The sequence below is a fragment of the Cetorhinus maximus genome, chromosome 1 (assembly GCF_964194155.1).
Source record: "Cetorhinus maximus chromosome 1, sCetMax3.hap1.1, whole genome shotgun sequence".
NCBI lineage: Eukaryota > Metazoa > Chordata > Chondrichthyes > Lamniformes > Cetorhinidae > Cetorhinus > Cetorhinus maximus.
In genome coordinates this window covers 94511414-94530514 of record NC_135879.1, presented here as the reverse complement: position 1 = coordinate 94530514, position 19101 = coordinate 94511414, and the positions used below count along the sequence as shown (strand labels likewise).

Sequence of the window (19101 nt, the reverse complement as noted above, 5' to 3'; positions counted from 1 at the left end):
AAATGTTTTTTTTTTAAAAATCGATTTGGCAGATTCAAGCCTTCACATTTAAGTGGATTTGTGTCTATGCTGCTTCTGCAAAGTCTTCAGTTCCTTAAGTTATGCCCTTTGTTGCAGCCCCTCGCCCTCTCCTCCCCCCCACCAAACAAAACCCTAACCCATATTGAGGTCCATGCTCACTGGCTGCCCAACTGGACTTCCTGCCCTCCCATAATAATGATCAACCTTTCAGCACTCTAATCATGTGAATGATTTGGCAACTACATTTAAGTAAGGCCCAGTCATCAAAATGACTCAGCCTTTTGAAGACCAAATTTGGGCCTTTTTTGTTTTGGAGAGATGTAAGGAAAAGTAGAAAGTTGTCCCTCCAAGCCTTTTCTTTTCCTGTGTCGACAGTCCCCCTCATCTATGTAATTATTTCTTAATAACATTTTATACAGTGGTTGCCAGTAGAAACTAATGGTTATGTATATGTACATTTTAGATTGGAGCAAGCACAAGAGCCTGATGCCAAAGAGGCCCTGAAAGACTTGGTTCAATTGGTGACCTCACTGACAATATATGGGATCAATGAATTGAGGTCTACTGGCATAACTAGCGGAGCACCTTTTCTCCTGCCAGGATTTGCAGTACCACAACCTTCTGGCAAAGGTGATGCAATCAGTTGATTATCAGTATTGATTTAAAGAGTAATATCTTCATAAAAATCTTTAGCAAACAATTTTTTCGTTATTTGCAAGCGTGACACCATAACCTTTATTCATGTCAACCACATTACGTTGCATGCCACACCATTATGACAGAAATGAAAGTTTCTGTTGCTGTTCTTTATCACCAGGTAAGTTTTCTTAATACTTTTTAATGCAGACTGTCTGCCTTTAAATTATGTACTGTCCTTCATTAAATGTAATTGCGTTAAGGTGATTACTTACGCTTTACATCAAAATAGTTTTCGGATAATATACTTAAAAAGTATAATGTGGCATAATTCATGTTTATTCATGTTTACCATTTGCGTTAGGCTCCTGCATGCATTATAAGACTTCATTTTAAATAATGACAAGATCTAAACTGGTACACATTGTATTCCTCCTCCAACTTGAATATATGAAGGTAAATAAATAAACTGTGCATGCATGTAATTAAGCAACTATATTTGGCGACAGCGAAGCTGGTAACTCTAAATGCAATAATTGTCATAAAAAGTTGCCACAATAAGATGTAGGGAAATATTAAAATTAACTGGAGAAGTCAACATTAGGTATTTTCCTTCTCTTTTCTGCTATACATTATCAAAAGGGAAAACTGGAGTAGCTACCAGTAGTAGAAGAAAGGGTAGTAATAAAGCAAGAGAACTTGGCCATTTGAATTTGGGCATTAGTAGAAAAAGCTCACTGAGTTATTAAATATTGGAAAATAATTTCAAATTTAAGATGGCATGTAGGACTTGAACCAGTATTAAGAAGGAAATTGGTGACATGTTGCTTGTGAAAACCATTAAATTCTGCAGTGACTCTATTTGTTATTTAACTGTATGGTGAAAATGTGTTGCTTTCTATTTTGGATATGTTAAATGCATTTTGTGAATTTGGGAGGAAGTTTTTAAAATAGTGCATTGAATACTGTTATTCTTTTCTTAAACTAGGTCACACAGTAAAAAATATCCAAGCGTTCTCTGTTCTTCAGATTGCCTTTTTAAAAGCAAAATCAAGCCACCTTGCCAGAATCATCCTCGATGCCATTTCAGACCTCTACATCGCAGATAATGCTAATTACTTCATCCTAGAATCTCAGCACACACTTTCGCAGTTTGCTGAGAAGATTTCCAAAGCACCTGAGGTGCAGGCCAAGTACTTTGAAATGTTGGAGTTTATTATCTTCAGCTTAAACTATATTCCGTGTAAAGAATTAATAAGTATCAGCATCTTGTTAAAGTCTAGCGCCTCATACCAATGTAGCATCACTGCAATGAAGACACTTTTGAAATTTGCTCGCCATGATCCTATTTTTAGGGATGTATATCGAGAGGTTGGATTGCTTGAGACGATGGTGAATCTTCTGCACAAATATGCTGCTCTATTAAAAGAGCCCATTCAGAATTTTAATGAACCAGGTAAATTTATTTATTTATCTATATTAATGTGAATGCTCCCTTTAAAAATTGAAGATCCAATATTTATCTGTGGTGTATGCTGTTGTCTAGGTTTTTTTTTCTGGCTTTGGGTTACTTTTTCTGTTGTTTTGCCTCTCCCAGGCGATTACTTGACTACTGGGGAGTAGCAAGTGTCTTGTCATAACACAACAGGCATCTCACTGTGGGCCTGGCTTGATGGATTGGCTGGTCATTGCCACAAAAGCGTGGAAAACTCATTGGTATAACTTGAAATTTAACAAGCACTGTTTGTGACTCCTTCAATAATAGAGAATCCATATGAAAAAAAAACTAGTGAGTGATTCTACACTTTAACTAATGTTTTAGATTGGAGACTTAGCCTTCAAAATGCAATAAAGATGGCTCATACTGAATTAGCCCCTTTGCAAAAATGACATATTTGGAATTTGGTCCCATGCTCATGAGAATGTAAATCTATGTCACGATAGTTTGGGACTATTGCACCCCCCATTTCACTTGTTGCTAACAGTTGCCCAACTTTTGTATAATATTTCCATCAATTGCCAATGTAGATGCATTATGTGCAGTAGTGATTCAGCAGAGAAGATCATTCATCACTATGAAATCATGACCACCACAATCACTGAATAACTCAAATTCCATTTTTATTCCATGGGATTTTTACCAATGTTTTGAAGGTTTCATTCTGTACTTCTATACCTTTTTCAATGGAAAAGTGAAACTAGTATTCTTGCCTATAATATTTTTGTTTTATTTGCTTCAGAATTCCGGTTGGAACTAATATAAAAGTACTGTAATTTGGATCAATACCAACTTGCATTTTTACTGAAGCACCCCTGGTCCCTAATGTGCAACTCATGTCCCAAGGTGTTTCAGAGGCATAAAGAAAAAGTGTACACTGAGCCAAAAGAGGAGATTTTAGACTTGTGAGCAAAAGCCTGGCCACCATGAGGCTGTGTGGTTTTGAGGACAGCCTTAAAGGAGAAGAAAGTTAAGTGATGGAGAAATTTAGGAAAACAATTCCATAGGCCCAATTGGCAGAAGGCATGGCCAGCAATAGTGAACAAAAGAATGGGGAGGGGGCAATAGGTAGGGGCAGTGGTGGGATTTCGCATTCATGGTGGGTGTGGTGGCAAGGATAGATCACTATGCAGCTTTCCCAAGTTTTGAGAATCCATTGAGCATTGTTATAGTGATAGGGAATATAGTTTAAATGATGAGTTCCTGTACTGCATTTGCTGCTCACTTCCAACTAAAGTTTTTATTCAAGAAAAAAATGTTAATGAGCATTCTCTTTTGATGGAGTTTTAACGATCTGATTTTTAAAAAATTAATTCATGGGATGTGGGCGTCGCTGGCTAGGCCCGCATTTATTGCCCATCCCTAACTGCCCTTGAGAAGGTGGTGGTGAACTGCCCTCTTGAACCGCTGCAGGCTATGTGGTGTAGGTACATGCACAGTGCTGATAGGGAGGGTGTTCCAGGATTTTGACCCAATAACAGTGAAGCAATGGCGATACATTTCCAAGTCAGGGTGGTGAGTGGCTTGGAGGGGAACTTCCAGGTGGTGGTATTCCCATGTATCTACTGCCCTTGTCCTTCTAGATGGTAGCGGTTGTGGGTTTGAAAGGTGCTGTCTAAGGAGCCTTAGAGAATTCCTGCAGCACATCTTGTAGATGATACACACTGCTGCCACTGTGCGTCAGTGATGGAGGGAGTGAATGTTTATGGATTCGGTGCCATTCAAGTGGGCTCCTTTGTCCTGGATGGTGTCAAGCTTCTTGAGTGTTGTTGGAGCTGTACTCGTCCAGGCAAGCGGAGAGTAGTTCATCACACTCCTGACTTGTGCCTTGTAGAGGGTGGACAGGCTTTAGGGAGTTAGGACATGAGTTACTTGTTGCTGGATTCCTAGCCTCTGACCTTTCTTGTAGCCACAGTATTTATATGGCTGGTCCAGTTCAGTTTTTGGTCAATGGTAACCTCCAGGATGTTGATAATGGGGGATTCAGCGATGGTGATGCCATTGACTATCAAGGGGCAATGGTCGGACTCTCTCTTCTTGGAGATGGTCATTGCCTGGCACTTGTGTGGCACAAATGTTACTTGCCACTTATCAGCCCAAGCCAAGATATTGTCCAGGGCTTGCTGCGTTTGGACATGGATTGCTTCAGTCTCTGAGGAGTTGCAAATGGTGCTGAACATTGTGCAAACATCAGCAAACATCTCCACTTCTGACCTTATGATAGAAGGAAGGTCATTGATGAAGCAGCTGAAGATGGTTGGACCTGGGACACTACCCTGAGGAACTCCTGCAGTGATGTCCTGGAACTGAAATGATTGACCTCCAACAATCACAACCATCTTCCTTTGTGCTAGGTATGACTCCAACCATCTGAGAGTTTTCCCGATTCCTATCGACTTCAGCTTTGCTCAGACTTCTTGATGCCACACTCAGTCAAATGCTGCCTTGATGTCGAGGGGAGTCACACTCACCTGCACTGCTATGTGCAAATAAAAGCTAAAGACTTTTTCTCTATTTCAAAGCGATCTGTTATAATGACATGCAAAATTTACAATTTTAGCAAGGATTTAACTGTATTTCAGCTTCAGATCTTTGCCATAAAATTGGACAATTTGATTTGTCAGACCACATGAATGTGAAGCATTCTTTAGTGCCAATGCTGTAAGTGCTAATCTGCACTGTTCATTAGACTACAATGAATATCTTGTGATTTTAATTATTTTCTTACTAACCTCTGTGTTACCATATTTCAATTGATTATTAAAACAGCGGGAGGTGAATTGTTTGCAATAGCCAGACAATGCATGTAAGTTGCAATGAGAGCTACCTCCTCTCAGTTACTTCACCTACACCAGACAAGAGTTATTTTTGTAATGGAGCTGCCGAAAGTTTGTCTTCTGTGAAGTTGATCCATTCAGATGAGGAAGGTTGTGACTTTAATTTAGCTGATCTCAGTACAGGCAGAGCTAGAGGCACTTCAGTGGGCTGCTCTCCTTTTGAATTGACCTTCGGTCCCAGCACTTGTGCACTATCCAATTATCCCTGCTGGAAGTACACTTACTGATGTTGTGCTCCTTTTAGTCAAATATCCTATGATAGTGAAGGCTCTCTTTGGGTAACATACTAGAGGACACTGCAACTATATCTCAGCAAGCAGCCCATTCTTTTATAAGAGAATATAATTGGCAAGGAAAGCAAAACAAAGGAACTGTTGGAGTTTGGTTGCAAGGGGAGTGGAGTACAAGAGCGAAGAAGTCTTACTGCAATTGCACAAGGCTTTGGTGAGACCACAAGTGGAATATGCTTTGGTGAGACCGCAGGTGGAATACTGTGTGCAGCTTTTGTCACTGTATTTAAGGAAGGATACGTTTACGTTGGAGGCAGTTCAGCGAAGGTTCACTAGCTTGGTCCATGGGATGAGAAGGTTGCCCTATGATGAAAGGCTGAGTAAATTAGGCCTACATTCTCTGAAAATTTAGAAAAATGAGAGATCTCATTGATACATACAAGATTCTGAAGGGGCTTGACAGGGCAGACAATGAGCGGCTCTTCCCCCAGCTGAGGAATCTAGAACTCAGTGGCACAGTCTCAAGATGTGGGGTCAATCATTTAGGATTGAGATGAGGAGAAATTTCTTCATTCAGAGGATTGTGAATTTTTGGAATATTCTACCCCAGAGAATTGTGGATGCTCCATCGCTGAATATATTTAAGGCCCTCATAGATAGATTTTTGGTGTCTCAAGGAATCAGGAGATAATGAGAACGGGTAAGAAAATGGAGTTTATGTGGAAGATCAGCCATGATTATATTGAATGGGAGAGCAGGCTCAATGGGCCATATGAGCTATTCCTTTTGTTTCGAGTGTTATGTTTTTTGCAATTGTTTTGTGTAGTTTTATGAAAATAAATGAAGTGTTTAAACTTGCTGATAAAGTAGTTTATGTGAAATATTGTAACTCCTGCCAACGCAAGATGGCTGGTCTACAAATGCGCACATGCGTGGAACATCAATGACATCATTCCACTGTGCCCAGCCTGCCAGTACACCTCTGCACATGGGTGGGTAGTGCCGAAGCTCCAGAGACTGTTAATAAACAAGAGGGAAAATCTGAGTGCAATTCAACTTTTGCGTTATTTTACAAAGTGTACTCAAAACATGTTAGCCTAGATGGTCAGGAAGGGAAAGCAGCTGTTTTAAGGGTTATGTTTTCTCTATCTTTAGAGACGCTTTCTATATACAGACGTTATTGGGGCTCAGCGGCCGAACACAAACCAACTTTAAACCTTTCAAACATTAGTGAGTGTCTATACTCTATAATTGCACTACTTAATACCTTTGTTACAACACAAAGGATGCTAGAAACACGTGTGCGTCAACCCAGAGGTTAGAATACTTTAAAAAATACAATTATTCAGTAAAGGCTCTTAAGGCTATTGCTATTCCCTGCCCACATGAAAAAGGGAAATAACATTTAGAAAATGTATAGTGAAATCTTGTCAGACACACAAGATTAGAGAAAAGTTAATAAGAAACGGATTTCCCGATGACCGGGTTAATGTTATAGCATCACTGATCTGTAAGAAGCAAAAATTGCTACTTGTAGCAATGAACTGAGACAGCAGCAGGAATGATTATTGTGGATTTGATTACTTATTGAACACGTTTGTTTCCACCCTTGTGACTTTCCCATAACATATGCAGGCCTAGCTGTGACTATTTGAGCAGCGCTGTTTTTAGCCCTGGCCGCTGCCACCTCCATCACTCTCTGTGACGTAAGGGGGCGAAAGAATCGACTGCACATGCCTGGTGTTGGCAGCAAACGCAGCCTATGTGAAATGAGAATTTTTTTTGTTTCTTTATAGCAATGATTACATAGGATATATGGCACAGAATCAGGCCATTTGGCCCAATCAACCATTCTGGCATTTGCACTCCACTCGAGCCGCCTCCATTATTTCCTCATCTAAATCTATCATAGGAACCAATGACACCCATGAAAGTATTAAGAAAAATAAACCCTCTATCCCCTTCTCCCTCATATATGCTCATCTAACTTCTGCTTAAATGCATTTATACTATACACTTCAACCACTGCCTTTGGTGGGGAGTCTCACTACACTTTGGGTAAAGAAGTTCCTCCTGAATTCCATATTGGATTTTTTTATGGCTATCTTATATTGATGACCTCTAGTTATGCTCTTCCCCACAAGAGGAAACATTCTCTCTGTTTCCACTCTATCAAAACCTTTCAAAATTTTAAAGACCTCTATTAGATCACCCCTCAGCTGCCTTTTTCCAAGAGAAAAGAAACACAGCCTTTTCATCCTTTCATGAGAAGTATACCTATCCATTTCTGGTATCATCCTTGTAAATCTTCTCTGCTCCCTCTACACTACCTCTACATCCTTTTCATAATATGGTAACCAGAACTGCATGCAGTACTTTTAAATGTGCTCTAACCAAGGTTCTGTATATCTTCCCTATATTTGTAGCAAGTAAGCAATGCAGCAACAACTTCATTTTAAAAATGGTAAACTTTTAACTTGAAGTTATTTTTAACTATAAAATTTGTTTTTTTGAAAAGTGGAATCTAAAGCAAATTGTTCATTGGAGGACCGAAAACAGCTTGCCCTATTAGTGATGGAGACTCTGACAGTACTGCTGCAAGGATCAAACACAAATGCAGGTAATTAGAGAATCTCTTAATAAGTTCTACCTAATAGGCATAGACAGTCATGCACAACTTCTGTTTTTGAAGGAAATACTTAATCCTGCGCCAGTACACGGATGTTGGCACATTATGTAGCAGTGGCACAGAGTTTTATTCAACCAACTGATCCATGCCAGTCCATTCCAAGAACTCTTATGCAGAACAGTGTGATAGAGATTTTTAAAATACAAACATGGCAGAATTTCATTCAAAAGAGAACTTGTTCAAAAAAAAGTTCTTTAATGGCACTCTTAAGGTTGGAAATCTTGCTACTGCCCTTTTGCTGTTGATGAGGGAAATGTTTTTTAAAAAAGGAAAAAATATCCCCAAACAGCAAATGGGGATTGGACTTCTATATGTACTCAAGCTCCAAATTCCCTACTTTTTTCTTGGGGATGTGGGCATCAGTGGCAATGCCAGCATGTACTGCCCATCCATCCCAAAATACCCCGAGAAGATATATAATCATCTTGAGCCATTACAATCATGTGGTCAAGGAGCTCCCACAACATTGGCAAGGTAGCAAGGCCCAGGATTTTGACCCATGGACAATGAAGGAATTACGATATCATGTCCAAGTTGGGATGATGTTTGCTTTGGAGGGGAATTGGGATGGTGTTCCAATGCACTTGCTGCCCTTGCTCTTCTGGTTGGTGGGAGTCATGGGTTTGGGAAGTGTTGCTGACAGAGCCTTGGTGAGTTACTGCTGTGCATCTGTGTAGGTGGTACATGCGTTAGGTACAGTGTTCCAGTGGATAAGGTGCTGGTCAGGCAGACTGCTTTATCCTGAACAAAAACAAAAATACCTGGAAAAACTCAGCAGGTCTGGCAGCATCTGCGGAAAGGAACACAGTTAACGTTTTGGGTCCGAATGACCCTTCAACAGAACTTTTTGCTTTTATCTGCTTTGTACTCGGGGTTCAGTAGTGAAACTGCACCCATCCAGGCAAATGGAGAATATTTCATCACCCTCCTGACCTGTCGTAGGTAGGAAGGCTTTGGGGAGTCAGTGGGTGAGCCTCTCAGCATAGAGCACCTAGCCTCTTAGTAGTCACAGTCTGTGCCACTTCTGTGGGGAGGTCTGGCACTATTTTAGTGTCCTTGGGCACTGAACTGGCCAGCGTTGGGCTTTTCACTCAGTCAAGCCCCCAGTGTAGCGGAACCCCTGCCCCTGGGAGCTGCCAGCCAATCAGAGGCCGACATCTATCCATTGCCGGCAGTGCCACCACTCAGGTGGCTGCTGCCAGCCCTGTTCCAAGGCCCAGCCCAAGGATAGCTGCTGGATCCCTGGACACGGGTGAATGGGGTGAGATGTGATTTGTGGAGACAGGTTGCCACAGTGATGGCAGGTGTGTGGGGGTGGCAGGGGGTGTCAAAGACGAGGGCAGAGAGTAGCTTTCAGAAATTCCCCACCCCCCCCCCATTTTCTGATGCTGGGTCCCTCAACCGAGCACTGAGTGCCTGATAATGAGAACTTCCCCACTCCCCCAATCAATCCGATTGCATGCAACCCCGATTGGGTTTACTGGGCAGCCTTTGGGAGGCACAAGGAAATCCTGTTAAATCCCTGCGCCACCATAACATTGCAGCAGGCCAAGGACGGACATGTGGGCATGAGAGCAGGGTGGGGTGTTGAAATGGCAAGCAACAGGGAGGTCTGGGTCATGCTTGCGGACAGACCGAAGGTGTTCCGCAAAACGGTCACCCAGTCTGCGTTTGGTGTCTCCAATGTAGAGGAAACCGCATTGGGAGCAGCGAATGCAGTAGTAACCCAAAGGCCTGGACTGGTAATCCAGAGGCTTGAACCAGTAATCCAGAAGCATGGAATAATGATCCAGAGGCATGGTCATGGAATTTAAATCAATTAATTATATAAAAATCTGGAATAAAAAGCTAGAATCAAAATGGGAACCATGAAAACACTGGATTGTTGTCAAAACCTACCTGGTTCACTAATACCTTTAGGCAAGATTTTTTTCTTTTATTCATTAATGGGATATGATCATTGCTGGCAAAACCAGCTTTTGTTGCCCATTTCGAATTGCCCTTGAGAAGGTGGTGGTGAACTGCCACCTTGAACCGCTGCCCTCTGTTTGGTGTAGGTGCACCCACTGTGCTGTGAGGAAGGGAGTTTGAGGATTTTGACCCAGTGACAGTGAAGGGACAGTGATATAGTTCCAAGCCAGGGTGGTATGTGGCTTTGAGGTGAATTTGGCAGGTGGTGGTGTTCTCGTGTCTGCTGCCTTTCTGGGTGGTAGAGGTTGTGAGTTTGTAAGGTGCTATAGAAGGAACCTTGGTGAGTTGCTGCATTGTATCTTGTAGATGGTACACACTGCTGCAACTGTACTGGTGGTGGAGGGAGTAAATGTTTAAGATGGTGGAGGAGGTGCCAATCAAGTGTGCTGCTTTGACCTGTATGCTCTTGAGCTTCTTGAGTGTTGTTGGAACTGCAGGCAAATAGAAAGTATTCCATTACACTCCTCACTTGTGCCTAGTAAATGGTGGACAGACTTTGTGGAGGCAGAAGCTTGATTACTTGCCATAGAATTCCCAGGCTCTGCCCTTCTGTTGTAGCCACACTACTTATATGGCTGGTTCAGTTAAGTCATGATAACCCTCAGGATGTTGATGGTGGGGGATTCAGTAATGGTAAAGCTGTTGAATGTCAAGACCAATGGTTAGATTTATCTTTTGTTGGAGATGGTCATTGCCTGGTACTCTGTGGCACAGATGTTACTTGCCACTTACCAGCCTAAGCCTGAACATTGTCCAGGTCTTGCTGAAAGTGGGCACAGACTGCTTCAGTATCTGAGGAGTTGAGAAGTCACAAATGGTACTGAACATTGTGCTATCATAAGTGAGCATCACCACTTCTGACCTTATGAAGGAGGGAAGGTCATTGATGAAGTAGCTGAAGGTGGTTGGGCAAAGGACATTACCCTGAGGAATTCCTGCAGAGATGCCTTGGGGCTGATGTGATTGACCTGCAACGATCACAACTATCTTCCTTTGTGCAAGTTATGACTCCAACCAGTAGGGGTCTCCCCCAGATTCCCATTGACTTCAATTTTGCTAGGGCTCCTTGATGTCACACTCTGTCGAATGTTGCCTTCATGTGAAGGGCAGTCACTCATCTGACCTTAGTTATATCAAACCATTAGAAAAAAGTTGAACAGAAGTAAAACTGGAAGGAAACAAAATAATAGAGTTTGTTTAAATGTCAAGTTTGCAAAGAGCACTTCCTTTTCAACTGTTGTAAACCAAACCTAAAAAGGAACAAAAACACTTGTGTAAACTATGCAAAGATATCACTAAGCAAGATACATTGCAAGCAAAGTTTTTAAACAAAAGGACAAGTATGCAAATATTTAAAATCATTTGATTTTGAAAAGGATTATTTTACTATTCAGGTTGATGTATGTGCATCTTAAACGTAATTGTTAAAGATACATTGTCTTCATGAAAGCACCTGATAAACTTCCGTTATTTGCCAGCATAAAATGTAATGCCATAAATCAAGTTGCACATTTCATCAAGTCTTGCAACGCACAGTTCTTCTGGCTCATATCTCTTCCAACAAAGAAGGTTATCAAACATTTTACATTGAGACTTTAAAATATAGAGTGATAGTTCGCATCACTAAATAGCCTTGCTCTTCTGAATTTTGAAAAAAATGTTTGTAGTTTTTCTTTCCCTCAGGTTTCAAATTCCCCATGTCAAATCTCTGCCTAGAGGACAGGCACAACATAGTTCCAGGTGTACAAATACGCCATTTTGTAACCAGTTTCTCGGAGCTGTACATAATTTTCAAAGTTTTTTTTTAAAAATAAGGAAAAGTTTGTGAGAAAATAATGTATGGTAGATATAGGGATTAAGTAATTTAAAACCAATTTTTGTTCAACATCTTTTTTCAGGTGTTTTCCGGGAGTTTGGAGGAGCACGTTGTGTACATAACATAGTTAAATATCCACAATGTCGGGAACCTGCACTGATGATTATACAGCAGTTAATTTTATCGCCTAGTGGTGAAGATGATATGGGTACATTGTTAGGACTAATGCACACAGCATCCTCAACAGAATTGCAACTCAAAACTGACATTCTGACAGTAAGTATATTGTATTCATACTTTAGATTCTGTTTTCCACTACTGTTCCCTGTTTTAAACACACTCCCAGCTGCCTAAAACTACAATAGCACCTTTTTTCAGCCAGAATTTGGTTGAACTCACCATTTTATCAACCCAGATAAAAGCTGACAACACCAAACACATTTGAATGCCAGCCAAAATATTCATCCTTGAGACTGCCTCAGGTGAGTATCCAGCGCTGCATTTTTAGTGCTAGCTGACTGCCCGTACTTATTCTTGGAATAAAAATATGAGGTCCAAGTAAATCTGTTTTATGAGCCCTTGCCATAATAATTTTTTTTCAATTGACAACACTGAATATTATCCATGATCTGCATTTTTATTTTGTTGAAATGCATCTCTCCACAGGCTCTTCTTACTGTGCTGAGAGAAAGTCATCGCACACGAACAGTGTTCCGAAAAGTTGGGGGATTTGTTTATGTTACATCACTGTTGGTTGCCATGGAACGATCCTTGAGTTATGAACCTAAGGGATTGTGGGAAAAGGTGAACTCAGACCAAGTCTTTGAACTTGTGCATACACTCATTTGTACATTAACTGCAGCAATGCGTTATGAACCTGCTAATTCCCATTTTTTCAAAACTGAAATTCAGTATGAAAAACTTGCAGATGCTGTGCGTTTGCTTGGCTGCTTCTCAAATACACGACAATTAGGTTCCATTACTTCTTGTCCTTCAAATACCCAAATATTTCAGAGAATGCTTGAAGATGATGCATTGTTGGAATCTGTTTGTTCTACACTGAAATATTGTTGTAAGCTGTTCTCTTGTCTCTACAAAATGGCCACAGACTCTTTTGACAGGTAGGAACTTCATCAGTTTTATCTTTCCTATTTTTAAGTTTTCAATGTAAACTTTTATTTTAAAAATTACAATGTTCAAGGGAAAATGCATATGTTTCAGTATATTTGGTTAAAGTTTATTACAGATTTTATCGTGGATTAAATTCAAATACTTTGATAATTTCTATGTTTTGTATCAAATTGTGGTATATAGTTGAGTAAGCTAAATGTTAATTGATATGCTAATATTCCTTAGTCAATAAATCCCATTGGAATAGCCAGATAATTGTTATACAGTATATTGAATTCTTGGAGTGAGCACCTAGTTAAAAGCAATTTAAATTCTATAATAATTCTTAGGATTGTGGTTCCCAAATACATACAAACAACTGTGGTTTACCTCATGTATAAAAGCTATGAGAGGGCTAAATGTGAGCACAGTTGCCCTTGTATAAAACTTCTGCATTTAGACATCCTAGAATTTACCTAATGACTGTTGGCAATTTTTCCTTTCACCTTCTCGTTTGTACTTGAGTCATTTATAAAAGGTTTTTTTCCATCAAACTATTTGATTTTATTTCTCAATTTATTTGCCTTTCTGTATGGTTTCATTCTGTAAAAAATATCAGTGAAAGTTTGATTTTTGTTAGCTCCAAAATATTTATTGGCAATTCATTGCTTTGGCCAAGGCTAATGTGATGCACGTCTTTGAATCAAAATTTTGAAGAAAAATAGCTTCTTTCTTTGTACCAACTTTATTTTGCACACTTAAGTTATTTGGATTGCCTGCACAAAGCATTGCTGAGTTGAACTTCTGTTAAGGAGAACTTGCAAGGCCCTCTGCCACCTATAGAATTTGTACTTTGACCATGAGTAACACAATTTAAATGTATTTACTTGCCATGTCATATAAATACAGTTGTTATGGGCCCAAATATTCCGATGTAGAGAGAGGCCTCCGACACAACTTATGTCACTGTTGCGCAGCGGTACCTTGAGGAAGTCCTGACATGCACACATCCCCGTGGTACTTACTTGGGAAGTTTAAACTTCTGCTGGGGTTTTACCTTGCTCAGACTGCTCTGCGATTCCTACGATAGTGGGATCAGATGGCCAGAACCACAGGACTTAGGCTGTGTGCCCTATACTTCGCCTGATTTTTACACGGACTTAATTAGAGCTTTTCACAGCAAATATAAAGCCAGGGTAATTCTTAAGTAAACTAGCTGGACTGCAAACGCACTCCAACACCCTTGGTGGTGTTCACCCTTCACCCCCGGCAATGTTCACCCTCCCCCCGGCAGTGCTCACACCCCCCAAACCCGGCAATGCTCATGCGGCCCCCCCACCCCCCCTGGCAGTGCTCACCCTTCTCCCAGCCATCTTCGCCACCCCTCCTGGCACACCAGTACTGCCTGGGCAGTTGTCGCTCCCACCCTCCACCCCCACACCCTAGGTCAGTGCTCACTCCCAACCCTCCAGACAGTGCTCATCCTTCCTGTACCCTCCTCTCCCAACTCACCTTCTAGAATCCCTTGATCCTCTCTGTCAATGTCAGAAGAGTCAGCATTGTGAGAGGGTAGGTGAAGTTGAGCACTTTCAGGGGTGAGGGGAGGATGAGCATTGTCGGGGGTGAGGGATGGTTGTGAAGGGAGTCTGTGCAGTGTTGGGGTTGACAGCTTCATTTAAAACAGTGCAAGTCAGTGAACTGAAGAAAGACCTTAAGGGGCGTATCTTCAGTTCATAACAAGGAAAGGGGCGTAACTGTACCAGAATTATGCTCGACAGTTGGCTGCCCAACTCTGTTTTTCTCTGCATCCTGCTGGAGCTGGCATTTGAAGGTGCAAAGGCTCTAGTGTAAAATGGTAAGTGGGTAGAAAATCAATTGCAGTCAACATTGTACTCACCCTCTCCAACGCTGAGCGGAAGACCTGGGCCATAATTTTTTTGCATCACAATGTAGTCAACACACATCTCAGTGATTCTTCGTGTTTCTTTTTCATCTGTTTATTTTCTGAACAATTATCTGGAAGCAGTGAACCAGACTGGTTTAGAGAAGGTTGTAATTTTTTGTTACTTTTAAATATTTTTATTTTGCTTTTACATTCCTCAACAGTTCAGAAGATTTTTACATTTAGCATTCAGCTATGTCTAGATATTCGCATACATTGCTGTACCCACAAGTATATACACACCTCCATAGATTTCTTTCTGGAACAGTTAATGCTTTTGCAATCTGCCAAAGTATTTTTGTGAGAAAAATGCAGCCTGAGGGGAAAGACATGGAATAAAAGTAGATAAAGTTTGGAAATTCTACACACTGAATTCAGAGCAGATACATACCTCAAAGGAAGTTGGGTTAAAAAGGGGAAGAGACTGATGAGGGAAACAATAAAAATAACCTGAAGAATGAGAGCAAAAGCTACAGGTAGCATAATGGATTGAACAAATACAAAAACAAGGTCAAGAAGCTGGTAAAGAGGGCTAAATTAGGAAGTGGATTGCCTGTAATATTTAAAGAAATGTGAAGCATTTTGTTCACACACATTCACAGCAAATGATTAAAAAATGGTTTAAAAAATCAAGTGGTGGAGCCATTGAAACACCTCAAAGATGATTCACTATCAAGTAGCCAATGACAGTAGACAGTATATTTCTTCAAAAGAGAACATAGGCAGATTGTCCAACATGGAAGTTGAATTTCAGTTGGCAGAGGCAGGCTGGGAGGTAGAGGAAGTGAAATAGACATTTCAGATTAGACAGTCACTGCTAGGATGACACAGTTAAAGGAAGACGTGCATCTGATACTGTATAAGGGTATTAAAGAAGTGGCTAGTGAAATTGGCCACATACTTGTCACCATGATTGAGGATTCATTAGAAATGGAAGGAATGCCTCTGGTTTGAAAAATGACTGATATAGCATTAATTAGTTAAAAGGGGCATAGAAATGACCCATGAGTTACATGTCAGTAAACCTCCCATCCATTGTGAATAAAATGTTAGGAGACACCCTGAATGAAACATTTAGATAAGATGATAAAAGGGTCAAGTTCAGAGGGAGACCTTGCCTGATAAGTTTGCTCTGAGGAAATGATACACCATGTCGTTCATATGAATTTTGTGGATGTGATGTACATAGCTTTTAGCACACCTTGACATTGTGCCATATCAACAAATAATACTCAAGGTAGGAAGACTTGAATTAGGATACAAGCTTCTGAGGTCGATTGAAAATTGACTAAACCAGAGAAAGCAAGGATGTTTGTGAATGGAGCTGCATTGACATGGAGAAGAGTCAACAAGGAGTTGATGGTACTTAAGATATTGTTGTCTATAAATTATTCCAATCTGGGGATTTTTTTTTAATTAATTCATGGGATGTGGGCATCACTGGTAAGGCCAGCATTTATTGTGCTACTCTAATTGCCCTTGAGAAAGATGGTGGTAAGATAGTGCCTTAAACTGCTGCAGTCGTTGTGGCGAAGGTGCTCCTGCAAAACTGTTAGAAATGGAGTTCCAGGGTTTTGATGCAGCAGCAACAGGGAACAGCGATGTATTTCCAAGTCAAGATGATGTGTGACTTAGAGGGGAACTTGGAGGTAGTAATGTTCCATGCACCTGCTCTTGTTGTCCTTCCAGGTGGTAGATGTTGTTGGTTTGTACAGTGCTCTTCAAGAAGCCTTGACGAGTTACCACTGTGCATCTAGTTGATGGTACACACTGCGGCCATGGCGGTGGAGGTAGTGATTGGAATAAAAGGGTCAGTGGCAGCATGGACACAAAATTGACAGTGACAAGAAACAGAGTAGTGGTGAATGGTTGCATTTTGGACTTGAGAAAAGTATATCATGGGGTTCCCTAGGGGTTGGTATTAGGACCACTGCTTTTCTTGACCTTTATTAAGGACCTAGACTTGGATGTTCAGGGCACAATTTCAAAATTTGCAGATGACACATATCTTTGAAGTATTGTGAACTATGAGGATAGTGATAGACCTCAAGAGGACATAGACAGGTTGGTGGAATAGTTGAACATGTGGCAGATGAAATTTATTGCAGAGAAGTGTGAAGTGATACATTTTGATGGGAAGAACTACGGGAGGCAATACAAAATAAAGGATAGAATTATAAAGGAAGTGCAGGAGCAGAGGGACCTGGGTGTATATATACACAAATCATTGAAGGTGGAAGGACAGCTCAAGAAAACAGTTAATAAGGCATTAGGGATTCTGGATTTTATAAATACAGACATAGAGTACAAAAGCAAGGAAGTTATGATGACCTTTTATAAAGCACTAGTTTGGCATCAGCTGAAATATTGTTGCCTATTCTGGGCACCACATCTCAGAAAGGATGCAAAGGCATTAGCGAGGGTATAGAAATGATTTATGAGGGATGAGGGACTTTAGTTACATGGATAGATTGGAGAAGCTTGGGTTGTTCTACTTGGAGAAGAGAAGGTTGAGAGGAGACTTGATATAGGTTTTCAAAATCATAAGGGGCCTGGACAGAGCAGGTAAGGAGAAACTATTCCCATTTACGAGTGGGTGTAGAACCAGAGGACACTATTATGAGATGAATGGCACAAAATTCAAAGGCGGCATGAAAAACATTTTGTGCAGCGAGTGGCTAGCATCTGGAATGCACTATCTGAGTGTGGTGAAGGCAGATTCAATCATGGCTTTCAAAAGGGAATTGGTTATACATCTGAAAAGAGAGAATTTGTAGAGCTACAGGGACAGGCTGGGGAGTCGGACTAGTTTATTTGCTCTTGCAGAGAGCCAGCACACACACAAGAAGTATGATAGGCCGCCTCCTATGCTGTAACTATTTTTTGATTCAATGATTAAGTTAGTGAATGGGGTGCCATTTAAGTAGGCTGTTTTTTTTCTGGATGGTGTAGAGCTTCTTGAGTGTTGTTGGAATTGCAGTCCTCCAGACAGGAGGAGAGTATTCCTTTAGACCCCTGATTTGTGCCTTGTAGATGTTGGAAAAGCTGCGTGGAGTCAGGAGGTAAAACATTTGCCATGGAAAACCCAGCCTTTGATCTGCTCTTGTAGCCATAATGTTTATGGGACTGGTCCAGTTAAGTTGATAGTAGTTGATGGTGGCGGATTCAGCAATGGTAGTGCCGTTGAATGACATGGGGAGGTGGTTAGACTCTTTCTTGTGGGAGATAATCATTGCCTATTGGCACGCGTGTGGTGTGAATGTTAGTTGCCGATTACCAATCCATGCCTGAATGTTGTTCAGGTCTTTCTGCGTGCGAGCACTAGCTGCTTCACTAACTGATAAGTTGTGAATGGATTACACAGGATATAGGGCACAGAAGGAGGCCATTTGGCTCAACCAGTCCATGCCAATGTTTATGTGCCACTCGAGCGTCGTCCCATCTTTTCTCATCTAAATCTACTATTGCAGCCATCTATTCCCTCCTCTCTCATATGCTTGCTAGCCCCCCCTTATGTATCCATCTACACTATTCACTTCAACCACTCCCTGTGGTAGCGAGTTCCACATTCTCAACACTCTTTGGGTGAAGTTCCTTCTGAATTCTCTATTGGATTTCTTGGTGACTATCTTATATTGATGGCTTCCAGTTAAGCTCTTCCACTCAAGAGGAAACATTCTCTCCATGTCCACTCGATCAAAACCTTTCATGATTTTAAAGACCTACATTAGGTCACTCAGCCTTTTTTCAAGAGAGGAGAGATCCAGCCTGTCAAGCCTTTGCTGAAATGTATAACCATGCATTTCTAGTATCATCCTTGTAACTCTTCTCTGCACCTTCTCCAGTGCTTCTATATCCTTTTAAAAATATTATGATCCCAGCTGATACTGCTAGACAAGTCAGATCCCAGGGTGTAATCTGACTTGACAGATCCTAACTTTTATTTTTGTTCAGAAATGTGGAGGGTGGCTACTGAACAGTGTTAGAGTCTGCTGATAAACTTTTAACGAAAGAATAAAACATTTATTAAACAAGAAAAAATGAACTATATTACACTACTCCATCACCCACAACAATACCTTTTATACAGATATATACAGTTTCGTAAGGATAAGTTACAAAATCTAGCTTATACGCTAATGTTCACAATAAGTATACAGTCCATATAATAGGCGACCTGTGGTTGGGTTCCCCACACTCTGAAACTGACAGATGCCACCCAAAACAGATGCTATGGAATTCTCATCAACTCCCCCCAGACGCTGTCATACTGAGCCAGCCAGTCTCATTGAACTCTGTCATTCTCCTGAGAATTTCCAATCTCAAAGCTCGAAGTACTTGCCTTGGAATC

The 19101-nt window shown here is 40.9% G+C and overlaps 1 protein-coding gene across 1 annotated transcript in view; it reads left to right on the top strand.

Annotated features, from left to right (window-relative positions):
* wdfy3 (WD repeat and FYVE domain containing 3) overlaps positions 1-19101 on the top strand; it is a 405362-nt gene that overhangs the window by 132705 nt on the left and 253556 nt on the right. Inside the window, exons 8-12 of the mRNA XM_078543892.1 lie at positions 485-651; positions 1646-2113; positions 7741-7842; positions 11781-11974; positions 12365-12819. Of these exons, the coding sequence (XP_078400018.1) occupies positions 485-651; positions 1646-2113; positions 7741-7842; positions 11781-11974; positions 12365-12819 (1386 nt within the window). The remainder of the gene's footprint in view (positions 1-484; positions 652-1645; positions 2114-7740; positions 7843-11780; positions 11975-12364; positions 12820-19101) is intronic.